The following is a 13,497-nucleotide window of genomic DNA, read 5'->3' as shown; positions in this document are numbered from 1 at the left end:
TCGCATGGGCGGAGGTGACGACTATGTGTTCCACGCAGGCAGCATGTGCGGGCTAGGGTTAACATCGTCGTAGTGACGCTATCGGCAGGCCAGGATACGGGACAGGATCGGCGGCTGCGCTTCCCTAATCTCTGGTTTGGGCTGCCTGACCTGTCGCGAAGGCCGGCGCGCGACATCCGGCTGGGGGACGTGCTGGTCGGTCTTCCGGACGGCGAGAGCGCGGGACTGGTTACATATGATCTGGGCAAGGAGACGGAAGTTGTGTTCGAACCGCTTCAACAGTACACTTTGTTCCTGCTCAAGTTGTCATAGCTCCTTGAACTCAAATGGCGGACAGCCTAAAACGCCTTGCAGGTGTTGCTACTTTGCCGCCCAGAAGAAAGCGTAACTTGTATATCAAGATGGTGATCGAGAACGACCAATCTGTGCATTGGTATTACGCCATCTCACCCAAGGTGCTCAGCTGGACTTTGTTGGCAGGCTACATCGTTCTCTCTTCCACGTTCACAACCATGAATCGCTCCGAAGCTTTCAGCACCATGATGGAAGACAATGAGGTTGCGCTGAAGGCATTTCAGAATTCTCCTTTACTTGGACTTGCACTGTTCTTGTTCATTGTTTCTCTGATAGGGTTAAGTTGTATATGGTGGGTCTGGAAGTGCAATTATAGCTGGAGTCTTAACAACATCATCACGCAAGTACATCATAGGTTCGTTTTGACGTTAGATTGAAACCTTTCTAATGACTGAATAGACCACTGCTCACAAACTCACTACTCGGCTTCAGCACGACCTTGCTAAACGTATACGCTGTGCGGGATGGTACATGGTCGGCCATCGCCATAGCTTCCATCACCGCAACTAGCTTCTGCTTACTCATCTCCATCGTTGCGTATACAATATAGTATATGGCTTTTGAAGCCCATAAGAGCAGCTCGAGCCGCTCAGATCGTGGAATGCTATAGCACGGCCGATACCGCGACCCACAGGAGAGAGTGACGTAAATATGGGCCAACCTCGATAGCAAAAGCATCACCTGGCAGATTAAATCCCACTAGCTATATAGTGGCAATGACTAAATATTCAGAACAAGCTTGGTTTGAGCCATCTTCATAAAATCCGCGAAGCGCCTGGAGTAGAAATCAGGGGAATCGTCTCGCGGTGCCTCCGCTGAGATTTCACACACTTTGTGATCCAATTGCCAAGCGCAAAGGCAATGCCCTATCAGACTGCGTTCGATGAGCCAAAAAGCAGATTGTTCCAGAAATAGAGTCTTGCGACAAGATTAGCCATTGAACGCATATAATCACTGTGCCACTAACCTCTGCTGAGTTCTCCTTCGCTCGTCTACGTCCATCGGCAAGAATATGGGACCGTAGGTGAATAACTGTACGGACTGCAGCTACCAACGCTTCGTTGTCTTCCGGCTTGTTCGACTGATTCAGCTCAACATATATCCTTGTGAAGTCTGTTTGATATATTGCTGAATGGTGGCTTGCCAGTGGGTCAAAAGTGCTCAGGTGAAGTACTGTAGATCTGGTATACAAGAAGAGTAAGAAGCATTGAATGGAAGTTACAGTAGGAGAGCATTTAAACAACGTCAATCAAAGCCTGATAAAGCTTCTTGTGCTCTGGCTTCACCGGTTTGACTCACCGGTTGGCGTCGGTCTTTACCTTGCATACGCTTTAGTCCAAATGACGGAGATACATGATTCGTCATTGACATACCTCGTTGCAAGCCACTCTGGATGGTATCGTAGATGCATGACCAACAAGCTATGACAACTACTTTGCCTGCAGTACTCCACAAAGGGATCTATTCTATAGTAGCTCCTATTATATCTGGATAATTGCAAGGTCCTACATTAATTATCATATACGAAGCAGTATGCTAATCTAGACCATTCGTGGCCAGGCAGGAGAACGGGCTAGAACATTCAGGATACGTGGTGGTGGCATAAGTAGATGGAGACCTTGCACTTGTGGCTTGCATTGCGTCTCTCCGGAGTACCCTGCCCGCTGTAACGATATGAGCATTATGGACCAGGATAACCATTCCGTCTCCATGAGTTATGAGTGGAAAACTCCGTTGAAGATGAAATGCTACTCTACAGCACTAAGCCTAGCCAAGTTCTCTCTACACTTAAAGTGGCATGCGAGATTCACCCGGGGCACAAGCTACTCCCGACCACAATCTGTCACCTATTCTTCCTTATCCTTGGCAAAGCCGCCGAGGGATTCATGTGATACATGGTTGACCACTTTATCCTAGCTATTGCTGAAATGGAAGCCGAATCTATCTTCACACTCCAAAAGTCTAGCCTTAATCAATGTTCCAAGTGTAGTGACTTCTTCATGATATTGTGTCCGATCCGGGAGAAATGGTTGTTGTAAACTCGGGCTATGGTAATCATACATTGTCATCAGCTTGTGTATGTTCTGTAAGTCTTCAGTCAATACAATACAGCAAACCTAGGGTCAAAAGAAACCTAGCATGACTTACTTTCGTGCGCTCTGGCGCTCTTCGGCAGTCTGCCGTATGCACTCCAAGCTTGAGAACAATCAGCGACAACCAACGGGGGAATATACTGGTTTTGGAGTATCTTTGAAGCTTTAAGTCTGCTATCCGCAAACTTCTCGAACATTTCATCAGCTGATGATAACTGGTGGGCCAACTTGAAGAACATCGGCATGTCTTGAGACTTCACCACGAAGCACATAATGACTAACGGAAAACATAGTATGAACCTCCATCTGATGCGCGCTACGTCCTGTGATGCTGTTGCTGATAGAAATGCCCTTTGCTTGTGGTTCTTTACACTGGCATCGATATTGTCTCCCTCTCTGTGTTTTCCATTAGTTTTCGGGCCGAATGGTATAGGAAGCTCAGACATACATAGCATCATCCCTCTCACTTTTACATTTCTGCACCTCCTCCGCTAGCGACCCAAATATGTGTGTCGACAAACAAAATATAGATAGACGCCGAAGCTAGGGCTAGCGACAACCAAAATCCCAGTCCAGCATTGTAAAGAGCGAAAAAGGTCGTCGAGCCTGTAGAGATACACTTGAATAATATTGTTCTGGCGACAGTGTCGAGAGCACCAGACTTGCGAATGGCTCTTGCTCCATCGCAGCGACCACATACAGCCTGGAATGCGGCTTCCTCAAGACTCAGGGCCACTGGTGCCCATAATGGTTTCTGGAAATATTCGGGTAACACAAGTACAACGAATTGCAGCCTGATGAAGCCGCTTTCAGACCAGTTTGTCTTTTCAAAGTATATTACTTTTTTGCTCCTCCATCAACCACGTAACGTTAGAAATGCAGTTTATGCCTCGTGAAGTAGCTGGGTCTGTTCCCGTTGGGCCCAGCCTCCATCTGTCACCGGAAGCATGAAGTGCGAGAGGTAGAATTTGTAGTACATCAATCATAGCGAGATTGCAGTCGGAGATATCCAGTATGTGAGCTTTACTCTCGGTCAAGGATTCAGAACAGTCTCGTACAGGCTAAAGTTGTGTGGAAGACATCTAAAGTTACACTGCAGAACGGAAAGACAATCTCGGTGCTCACCCTAGTGATACGTAGTGGCATCAGTGGAAGTCTAAACCGTTTTGGGGTACCGGATTCCTGCACCCTAATACGGCATAGTTCTGACCATGCATCGCCTTTTTCCCCTTTGCATTCCTGCAACTTCAGTGCTAGTGACAGAAACATTTGTGTTGACAGGGGAGATATTGTAACGATGAACACGTTGCCACAATCAGCGCTGGCCAAAATCCAGTACCTGCGTTGCAACGTCGTCAGACCGGTAGTGTCCAGGCCACCTGAGTCTAGACTCTACTTCTTGAATGGCATAAAATTACTTTTCTGCATTGTTCATTCGGCTTCGGACTTTGCTGCATGAAATGTCAAAGAGTCTACCTCTCAAGTTATTTCGGGCTTACAAGTCTAGAATTTCCCTCCATCTGAAATTAAGCGAATAGTGTCAAGTCTATCCAATTAATCCTTACTAGTCGACCAGCTTATATAAAACTTCTACTCTTACCGGATCTCGTTCGGTGTTACCGACAGGTATCAAGTAATTGAGGATATAATTGGACATGCAGAATTTTGGTGCGTCCTCAAACTATTATCACTGCAGGCAAGCAACAGTAAGCCCGGGTGGTTACATCTGGCTTAGCTGCAAATTCTATTTTGTCCGTCTCAGCGGTACATCGACCTGGTCCAACCCCCATCACTACCTGGAAAGGTAAAGTGTGGGAGATAGGGTTTGTAGTGTACCCATTGCAGCGTCGCTGCATTTGGAGGTATCTTGTTTCTGAGCTAGGAAGTGCGGTCAATTTTATACAGGCTATAGCTGGTTTGGGGGTCTAAACCCACACGGCAGGACTTAGAGCTTATGAAAGTTTCAGTCCCTGAAAACTCGGGGCTTCCATTCTACTTGTTGTAAATCCATTCGACGGCAAGTGGTGGTGCGTGTTACGGGCTATGGGCCGTCTATCAGTTGTCAGCTAAAGCCTTCAACCATGAGCGCGACCATGAAGCTCAAACCCGACTAGCTTATAGGCATGGCTGCCGGCGCGCGCACTTTCCCAAGCAATAAGGTTTCGACGGACTGGCGAAGTGGCGAATCTGCAACTACAAATTGTGCCATCATATGGATGAAAAATTGTAATTCTCTTCTTTTTCAAGCTTTAGATGCTCGTCAATAGGATAGTCAATTGAAACATACATTGACTGCGCCTCTCACAGTGCGGCGTGAAGGTGAAGAAAAAAAGTACTTCATCCGATTAGGTGAATTGCCTTGCTCCTCATGTGTGATCACAGCTCTAGCCACAGTAAGAATTCTGCATTTCACTTGACCCAGATAGTCATAACTCACACCGCTCCTACACATTATAAGTTTTCGATACGACCCTGAGGCGTCGTTAGGAGTCGGCCATACGCTAGCAGGGAGAGAGTGCCTTAGAGACGCTAGTAATGTCCTACATTATAACCACATCGTCTCATCGTTGCCTGAAAGTCCAGCCGCTTCCATGCAGGGATGCGTTGGAAAGGCAACAAGCCATCAGTTGAGAAGCATGAAACCCCAGCCACTTGCATACGAAGATTCTTCAAAAGAGCTGACGGTTGCATTCATAAAAGCAGGCCTTCTAACTACTTTTACTGCATGATACAAGTAGTCCTTCACCTCCATCCGTACTCTGACCACTGTACTCCAAGTGCTCCGCCAAATTTGTCCCTACTGTTCATTATCAACCATGGCTACACCAAACGAATTTATGGATGCAGCTTCAGATCCAGCCTACCTACCAGCTTTTAATGCAGCAGTGAAGGAGCTTGGCTACGGTCTTCATTTCTCTATGATTGGTGCTTGCCGTGATCTGAAAGCCCGCGGGGTCATAGTGGACGATAGCGCTGCAAGTTAAGTACCCCGTGATAGTTATGTGGAGAGAGGCTGACTGGCAAAAGGTCGCCGTATTCCAACTCAGGACGAAGTAGATAAGTGGCACGATGTGCTGGAAAAGCACGGTCTTGAGAAAGCTGGGCAGAGACTTTTCAAAAACCCAGAAGAGTACATAAAGATTGTACAGTAGCTTGTGGAAGAGCGATTGGCGCTTATATCATTGTGGATTCATATCATGCAATGAGACTGAACTTGTTCTTTTTGACATGACATAATACTTCCCTGTGAAATCAATCAATAGTTCTTCAGCGGGCCTGAGGAAACATTGACCCCCACACACATAAGTGATACTGGCGCTGTAAGTTGAATCCTTGGTAATTGTAAGAATTTTCCGGCGTGTAACGTAAAAAGAGAAGACGAAGACAGGAATGCAACAATTTAGACATGTAGTTGAAACAGTAGCTACACATGAAGAGTCATCAAGCTAGTATAGAAATTCAAGGATGATGACTTAAGTACCCTGTGACGCGACACTCACGCTCGCAACCCATCCCATTTCGCCTTTACAGTATACTGTAATCGTGGAAAGAACATTGTGCTTACAGGACTGTACGGGTACTGCAAGCAATAAGAGAGATGGTTAGGACACTGAAAACGCTAGGGACTGTACTCGGTCGTGCTCATTCTTGGACCATTGATAGCATGCATCCATAGTGGTGTGTATTGAAGGCTTCGAATCGTCTTGACTCTACTGCCATTGTCGTTTGCAGTTTGGCAGACCATGCATCACTGAAAAAGTGGCGAAATCGCTCATCGCCCAGATGAACAGTCCGTGCCATCCTTGGATGTTTTCTGGAGAGAAAACATCCAAGGATATCACGGAGCTTTATCCGAACATACGCTTACCACATACTTGGCATGCATACAGGGATTAATTGCCAAGAACTCGCTTGGCCCGCCGTGCGCATACTCCAACCCGCGCCCTTGTTGCTTTCTCCTGTGAACTGAGCCGATGTTATGGGTGGTGCAGGATGCATTGCATTACAGGAAGTTGGAAGCCGCCCCCTGAAATGCCCCGGCGGCCATCCTAGCTGCGGAGGCAGCCATCGGATGCAGCCCGCTCCTTGTGGCAAGCTTTCGCTCATCATATTCCCAAGCACGCGCATGCCTGATGGGATAGGTGCGGAGTAGAGCTGACGACTATTTTCAGGTTTTGTCAATACTGATAAAGCTCGAAAACGCGTATCATGAACAGTTCCCTGCTCTCCGATACGATGCTTTTCATATTAACCCCCGAACTGCCCTCGCATCGCCATATGCAGTGATCCTCCGTATATTTTGGGAGCCTTGTCCGCCATTTACCCACCGTTCGGAATTACACTGTCACTCTGTTCACCGAGTGGCTAAACCTAAGCTTACATCCCAAACATGGCGTGTAAAATGGTACTGCACAAGCTGGTGGTGTTAGGCGACGGTGGAGTTGGAAAAACTGCTTTAACAATCCAACTATGTTTACAGCACTTTGTTGAAACTGTGAGTCTTTCTGGGCAGATTCTCTAGCTTTTTAACTAAGAGTCTGAACACGAATTTTGGACCTCATAAAGAGCACGCCATGTTGCGTATGGAAAAAAGACAAAGACAAAAAGAAAAAAAGAAAGAGGCAGCTTATTGCGTAGACATGACCGATAACCTGGGGCCGTGGGAGAATGGATGCTGTCAATACTGTACATTATCTTGACCGAGAGAATCGGTCGAGGAAAGCTGCGGGCCGGGGGGAGAAGGACATAATGCAACCAAATCTCGTGTTCACCCCAGTGACTCCCGCAGGGAACTAGACTCACGTGTGATGGTACGTGGATAACATAAGAAGGATTGCAATCAATAGATGAGGGACGCATTCGGTAGAGGAGCACATTCGTACCCGGTCTACTGCTGCCCAGAATTGGCATCTCAGGCTGCCTGAACATGCTAGAAACAGGCTGATCCTGAATCATGTCCAGTCATGACACGAAACCTCGGGGGGTCGGCCACCATTTCTGTACACTCGGTCGGGAACGAGTCGTGTTTGCTTCTCGTCAGGCCGGAAATGACCTGTCGCAATTTGTCGCGATCGTTTCGGGTGGCTGGACAGGCCTGGTTTTGAGTCGTGCTTTTCGTCGGTGGCCTCTTTCGGGCCGTCCCATTTTCGACAGGGAGTACAGAAGAGGCGCATCGGTCGGCTTGTTGTGGGGGAAAACGGCTACGCGACGCCCGCCCACTTTGACGCGACCAAATAGTGGTCAACGCTATACCTGATTGAGGAGGAACAGCGCGACAAATCCATACGCCTCAAAAGTGGTATGCAAATGCGCACACAAAGCTTGAAGCAGTACTGCACCGACGTTCAAAAGCGTCCTGGTGGGGTCCAACCAGAACCAGAATCAGATTTGATCAATGGACGTCCTTCGCTCATTTTTGGATTGCTTTCATTCTGATTTCGTGGAAGCAGAACCAGCTATGTATAGTATTGGTGATCACGGTGCTTGCATGACCACGAAATCGGACACCCTAGCTGTCTCCACAATCTGACAGGTTTGTCTGAGATTCTCCTTTCCGTGCCTGACAGTGACAAGACCCTGATTTGTCGCCAACACAACAGCGACAGCGACAGCGACGAAACCAGAAACGGCACAGAGATGACCAAGCTGCCATGACCGACCAGAACTGTACTGTATTTACTTACATACTCCTGATGGACAGTCAGATACAGTGGGGGCAGTCAAGCAGGGTAGAGATGGAGAAAGAGGCGAGGAAACGGCACAAGACATGGGACACGGTGATCGTGAGCCTATACATCATTCGCGAAATGGTCAAGCCGAGACCAGCGTATATTCATTTATCTATGTACGTGTATGCCATAATGTCTACTGAAAATCCACAAATTCTACAAGATGCGTCTCTGCATTGGCTCTGTTGACCCCCGACAAGAGAGACTCGAAAGAGCTCTTGCCAGGACAGCAGGTTCGTAGCCAGCACCACGAACAGGTTGCAGAGGCCGCCTTCGCTGGCCGGTACACAGGGTTGGGACATCTGTGACCCCCCGCAGGAAACCTAGGGAGATAGGACGTCTGCGGGAAAAGAGGGAAGCAATCCATCATCTGTAGGCTCCCGGGGCACTTCCAGATGGCATCGTCTGTAGGCTCCGAGGCACTTTCAGACGGCATCGCTTGTGGGCCCGAAGGCACTTCACCAAGCGGCTCTCACTTGCTAGTTACCCGAGGGCACCCGCAAGGAACTTCACCTGCTAGGCTCGAAGCACTTTGCCAGGTGGGGACCATCTGACAGGCTCGAGAGAACCTGCCAGATGACACATCCGGACTAGTCAAAGTCGCGGACGGCTTCGCTCGCAGGACCCGAAGATGCTGGCGAGGAACGTCACGTGTAGCCTCGAGGACTTGCACGTGGGGTCATCTGCAAGCTTCAGGAGAAAGTTGCAAACGGCACAAACCGCCGGCGCGAAGCAACAGCAGAAGGCTTCACTCGCAGGACCCGAAGATGCTGGCGAGGAACAGCACGTGTAGTCTCCAAGACTTCCACGTGGGGTCATCCATAGGCTCCAAGAACCTGCAGACGGCACAAGCTGCCATCGCGAAGCGACAACAGAAGGCTTTCACCCGCCAGATCCGAAGATGCTGGCGAGGAACATCACGTGTAGTCTCCAGGACTTCCACGTGGGGTTGTCTGTCGGCTCGAAGAGCGTCAAGACGTTACATCTGCCGCCACGAAGGACTGACAGACGGAACACCCGAAGGTGATGAAGAAGGAAGAAAAGAAAGCTGAGTCGAGGAGAGGAGAGACGGGCTTATATATTCGTTTATTATGGGTCGCCTCGTCGTCGCCCCATATTTTCCTTCTGCAGTGGGTGGCTGGACTTACTTGGACTTGCGTTTGTTCTTCTGCCTGGCGTGGTCGGGAAGGTCTCCTGGACAGCTGCGATTCTGGCTGTCACTGTAGGCCTGAACCGTTACAGCAGGAAGCGGATCCTCTTGCCCTTGTTCGTCCTGTCAAGCCATATAGTATGCCCAATAGGCCCCACATCAATCGATCCATGTGGGGCCGGTCTGGGATACCAGAAATGTATTTCATGAATAGTGGATCATTACGTGCAGTACAGTACTGTACAGGTATGGAATGCATTTTCGGCTTCCCTGCTTGCAGCAGGCCATGTTCCCAAATGCGTACTGGGCTTAGCCACTTGCAAATCAGTTCCGAACTCACATAATCATCACTTCTAGGCTTGTCTGTCCGACCGGTTTAGTGATCGATCTAGCCCCATGAGCTAGACTGGATGTCTGCGAGACTTGATCCCACGGCCGCCATGACGAGGCCATCCACATGCTTTCCACCCTCTCTTTCGATACAATGATTTGTCTCTTTGCCTCGGTTGCGCCTTTGCTCCAGCTTTCTACTTTCATCGTCTGATTGCTCCCAAAATCTGAGATCCAGTTCTTCGATTTCCTATATTCTACCTACTCCTCTCTTCCCATCTCATATTGTACCCTGGGGACATCTGTATTTCAGCAAAGACCTCACGACACTGCTACGTTCCGAGTCACTCGTGGTGGGAACCCCACTGTCCCCTTCCCCGTGATTTTATCTTGCTTGCCCTACAACTAGATCCCCATGGACTGGTCTTCTCCTCACCGGCGGTCGCGAAGATTGGCGATACGCAATGCTTCAAGAGCAGCCGTCGGGCAAACTCAACCATACACTGCCGCTCAAGTCAACAAACCCGCGAATTCTCGAGGCACTCCCGCCAATCGCCAACCCCGTCGACGGAGGCGCGACAAACGTGCTCAATCGCCGATCACTGCAAGACTCATCATCAAAACTGAGCCGAGCGATCGACCTGAAGATCGAGCTGTAAACAGAACGGACAATTTGGTTTCCCCACAAGATACTCAGCAAGCGGCTGACCGCCACTCTAATGTGTCGGCAATACGACCAACAGTACCCATGCTGAACGGCAACGTATCGAAAAACGTTCCAGTGCCCTCGTTCCACTCAAGCTCAGTGTCAACAGCTAGGCCGTCTGCTGCGCTGTCACACTCTCGTGTCCCTTCTATGGCTTCTTGGACCAGACACGGTCCGATCATCAACTCCAGAATTTCCGAATTAAGGAGACAAGCCCTGGCAAGAGCTCAAGCATCGCCAACCACAAGTTTACGTCAGTCGTCCTTGCGACCTATGACAAGGCCCTCTTTGCCTTCTGCAATACCACGGCCAATCTCAGCAATACCACAGACATCTCCAACTGCACCCCCGACATTCCCGATAATACAACGTCGGTTCGAACCTTCTTCTACACCCGTCAGTCTAGAAACGCCCCACGGTCGTGTGAAAATCCATTATCCTATGATCATGACCGACCAGATCTTCCGAAACACGCGTATGTGGATGGACGTCTACCCTGACTGCGGATACAACTTCCAAGTAGAAGCCTTTGTCGACCGAGCTGGTCATGCTCCCGCATTCATAGATTGCGGAACTTTCTTGACTCTCGAACAGGCCAACCGTACTCTCCTCCAGACCTTCTCGGAAGACATCCGCGAACTCATGGTGGACCGATACACGAGTATGGTTTTCCGAGAAACCGATGAGGTGCCTAGCAGTCCCTACTGGACAGGGTTCTGCTTGGGATTGCACCACCCGATTTTGCGAATATGGGCAAAGCAGGTTGATTCGTGGAGCTTTCGTGTCGAGACCAAGATGTTAGCCAAGTCGGTAGCGCCATGATATGTACAATAGCACAAGCTCAGTAACATGGAAACTTGCATTCCTTTCTTCTTCTTCTAATAATATAGTATCCCTACTCAAGTACGAAATCGGAAGGCTCCATGCCAACAAGTGTAGGATCATAAAAGTCCTGCTGGCCACTCTTCGCGTCCCGCTCAATGACCACTTGCAACTTCGAGACCCATTCCTGCAGCTTTTGGTCGAACCGCTTTAAGCTTGAACACTGTCAATTTGGCGAAATGAGTATGACTTGGGGAGGCCTACCCAGTATCCACCGTCTGAGTGCTGAAGTTATCCGCAATTAAAAGCATGAAGCGATGGCTAGAGTGATGATGACCTACAGCATGCTGATTCTGTAGCATAATGAGCCTAAGAACTTCTGCATCGCCTGCTTGTTGCTCGAACCTTTTCATGCTTGCTTCAAGTTGCCGGACTGTTGTATCTTCAGAGGTGGAAGCCGGCAAAGTGGCCGTCTGCGTTGGGTGATCGGCATCCAGCGGTATATTCTCGGAGTGACGCTGCTGTGAAGAAGAGCCATAGAGAGGGATAGTTGGCATTCTTCGCCACCGGTATCCTCTTCTCCTGGTCCTCGTGATTTCGTGAGAAGGAGACATGTTATAGGCAGACAGGAAAGTCACTGGGAAACTAGACGAAAGCGTCTGAAACATGTACAGACAAGATCAAAACCGGCTTCCTCCTTTTGTCTCTCTCTTTTCTTCTCTAAGCACAGACGATCCATTTCTGGCTCTGGCCTGTACGTATACCCTAAGTACTCTTTTGGACCGTATCAATTCTGATTCCAAGAGCGTGAGCTTTAGCCAGGCTCTTTCGCACGTATTGATACACCCACTACTACAGTACACATCAATTGTACGTCATCGAAGATAGATTTGGGCACCGAACATATGCGTTCAGGGCCGAAAAGGGCATTTTTCAAGTTCCATGGTACGACAGAGGTTCAAAAGTGTACTTCCGAGTGGGAGCCAAAACTGGACTGTCCGTGCTCAAAGAGAAGAGAAGAGAGAGAAAGAGAAGAAGCCGATTTTGATTCTGTCTGTACAGTACATAGAAACTTATAGTTTAATGGCCAATACTGGACACAAGAGAAAGCGCAAGAAATACAAATTATGGAAGTCAATAAAGGCATTTAGGCTACTGAATTCAGTGATATATAAGTATAGATAGGTTGCTAATGCAAGTTGACATTTCTTTCAGTCCTAAACTTTTGTTGTCATATAGCCTTCTGCGATGGTACAGTCAACGGATGAAATATTGCTTCAGAGCAGCGACGGTATACTCGTCCACATGCCTCGCACAATCGCCAAATGTTCAGGTCTTCTTCGTGGTCTACTCGAAACTATCCCCAGAGAGGTCGAACAAGGAAAGCCAATACCACTGCACTCTATCAAAGAAGCGACGTTGAAATTGATTGAAGAGTGGTATCAATATCACATTGATAACCCAATTGTCTACAATTTCGATAATTACGACAAAAACAACAAAATTCAAGACAGGGAGCGGGAGCTTCTCAATGTTGATGAGGCCATGCTTTTGCGCATAATATCCGCGTCTGATTTCCTCGACATGGAAGCACTCTTGCATTGCAGCTGCGGAAAAGCCGCCGAATTGATCAGAATGGAATCTTTATTCTCACTAGGCGACCTTTCACATGAAATACAGCTACGAGTTGCGGAAAGAATTCCACCCTATGCACTCCGAAAAGCAGCTAAAGCATTGATTGTGCCTCTAACAAATGCGCTGGAAGAGCACATCATAATTTGGACCAGTATTTTTGCGTCAGATGATTGGTTCGATGCCGCTGTAGCAGCTGGAGTGAATCCAATACTGGTGGGCTTCAATCTAGCAGACTACGGAGGCGAGAAAATAAATGTTGCACTATCCTCGATGGACTGGTGCGGTGATTTGAGGGATAAATGTCCAAATATTTTGAATTATCTCCACGAACATAGTTACGACCCCAACACGTGCGAAGCCACTATTAGTAGGACTATTGAGAGAAACGAAGGCAACTTTAAGCGAGGGGTCAATTGCTTGCGATCACAAATCGCTAACATTACAATGAACCTTTGGGAGCAGAAACGCGCTTCAGATGTCTCAGAGGTTCGCACCCTCAAGGACTTGGTACGTGTACAGACGGGCGGCAAGGTATGGACGGCCATGACGTACTTGAAGAATCCAGGGGTGATCAAGCTTGCTCCAAAGAATGCCAACTGGCATGGTAAGGTACTGACTGTACAATGTGTAAACTGCATCAACAGTTACAGTGGTGAACCAAACGATTGGAGTTTCGTA

At 48.5% G+C, this 13,497-nt stretch overlaps 5 protein-coding genes across 5 annotated transcripts; 4 read left to right on the top strand and 1 right to left on the bottom strand.

Moving 5' to 3' along the window:
• The first annotated feature begins 95 nt into the window (after positions 1–95).
• Positions 96–1,090, top strand: BKA67DRAFT_569799 (uncharacterized protein). The gene is made up of 2 exons (XM_046103125.1): positions 96–694; positions 754–1,090. Exons 1-2 carry the CDS (start codon positions 327–329, stop codon positions 902–904), a joined length of 519 nt encoding a protein of 172 aa, XP_045957747.1. The 5' UTR covers positions 96–326; the 3' UTR covers positions 905–1,090.
• A 4,173-nt stretch (positions 1,091–5,263) lies between these two features.
• Positions 5,264–5,599, top strand: BKA67DRAFT_660081 (uncharacterized protein; the record flags this gene model as incomplete). Its single annotated transcript, XM_046107559.1, has 2 exons — positions 5,264–5,426; positions 5,475–5,599. The coding sequence occupies 2 exons, from the start codon at positions 5,264–5,266 to the stop codon at positions 5,597–5,599; spliced, it is 288 nt and encodes a 95-aa protein (XP_045957746.1).
• A 4,209-nt stretch (positions 5,600–9,808) lies between these two features.
• Positions 9,809–11,254, top strand: BKA67DRAFT_569775 (uncharacterized protein). Its single transcript, XM_046103124.1, has one exon. It carries the CDS (start codon positions 10,072–10,074, stop codon positions 11,182–11,184), a length of 1,113 nt encoding a protein of 370 aa, XP_045957745.1. The 5' UTR covers positions 9,809–10,071; the 3' UTR covers positions 11,185–11,254.
• A 3-nt stretch (positions 11,255–11,257) lies between these two features.
• BKA67DRAFT_660079 (uncharacterized protein) lies at positions 11,258–11,798 on the bottom strand (the record flags this gene model as incomplete). The annotated part of the gene is made up of 2 exons (XM_046107558.1): positions 11,258–11,399; positions 11,449–11,798. The coding sequence occupies 2 exons, from the start codon at positions 11,796–11,798 to the stop codon at positions 11,258–11,260; spliced, it is 492 nt and encodes a 163-aa protein (XP_045957744.1).
• A 634-nt stretch (positions 11,799–12,432) lies between these two features.
• Positions 12,433–12,828, top strand: BKA67DRAFT_519101 (uncharacterized protein; the record flags this gene model as incomplete). Its single annotated transcript, XM_046098065.1, has 1 exon — positions 12,433–12,828. A coding segment is annotated over one exon (396 nt), but the record flags the coding sequence as incomplete, so codon positions are not given.
• Between the last annotated feature and the right edge of the window lie 669 nt (positions 12,829–13,497).

Source organism: Truncatella angustata, assembly GCF_020726525.1.
Source record: "Truncatella angustata strain MPI-SDFR-AT-0073 chromosome Unknown BKA67scaffold_5, whole genome shotgun sequence".
NCBI classification, from domain to species: Eukaryota; Fungi; Ascomycota; class Sordariomycetes; order Amphisphaeriales; family Sporocadaceae; genus Truncatella; species Truncatella angustata.
Note: the sequence above shows the minus strand (reverse complement) of the source record. Positions and strands in the feature narration are given on the sequence as shown.

Excerpts from the sequence above, each read along its gene's own strand:
- BKA67DRAFT_569799 (XM_046103125.1), top strand. The coding sequence starts at position 327 with ATGGCGGACAGCCTAAAACGCCTTGCAGGTGTTGCTACTTTGCCGCCC. Across the intron at positions 695-753 it reads AGTCTTAACAACATCATCAC|ACCACTGCTCACAAACTCAC; the intron begins GCAAGTACATCA and ends ATGACTGAATAG.
- BKA67DRAFT_569775 (XM_046103124.1), top strand. The coding sequence starts at position 10,072 with ATGGACTGGTCTTCTCCTCACCGGCGGTCGCGAAGATTGGCGATACGC.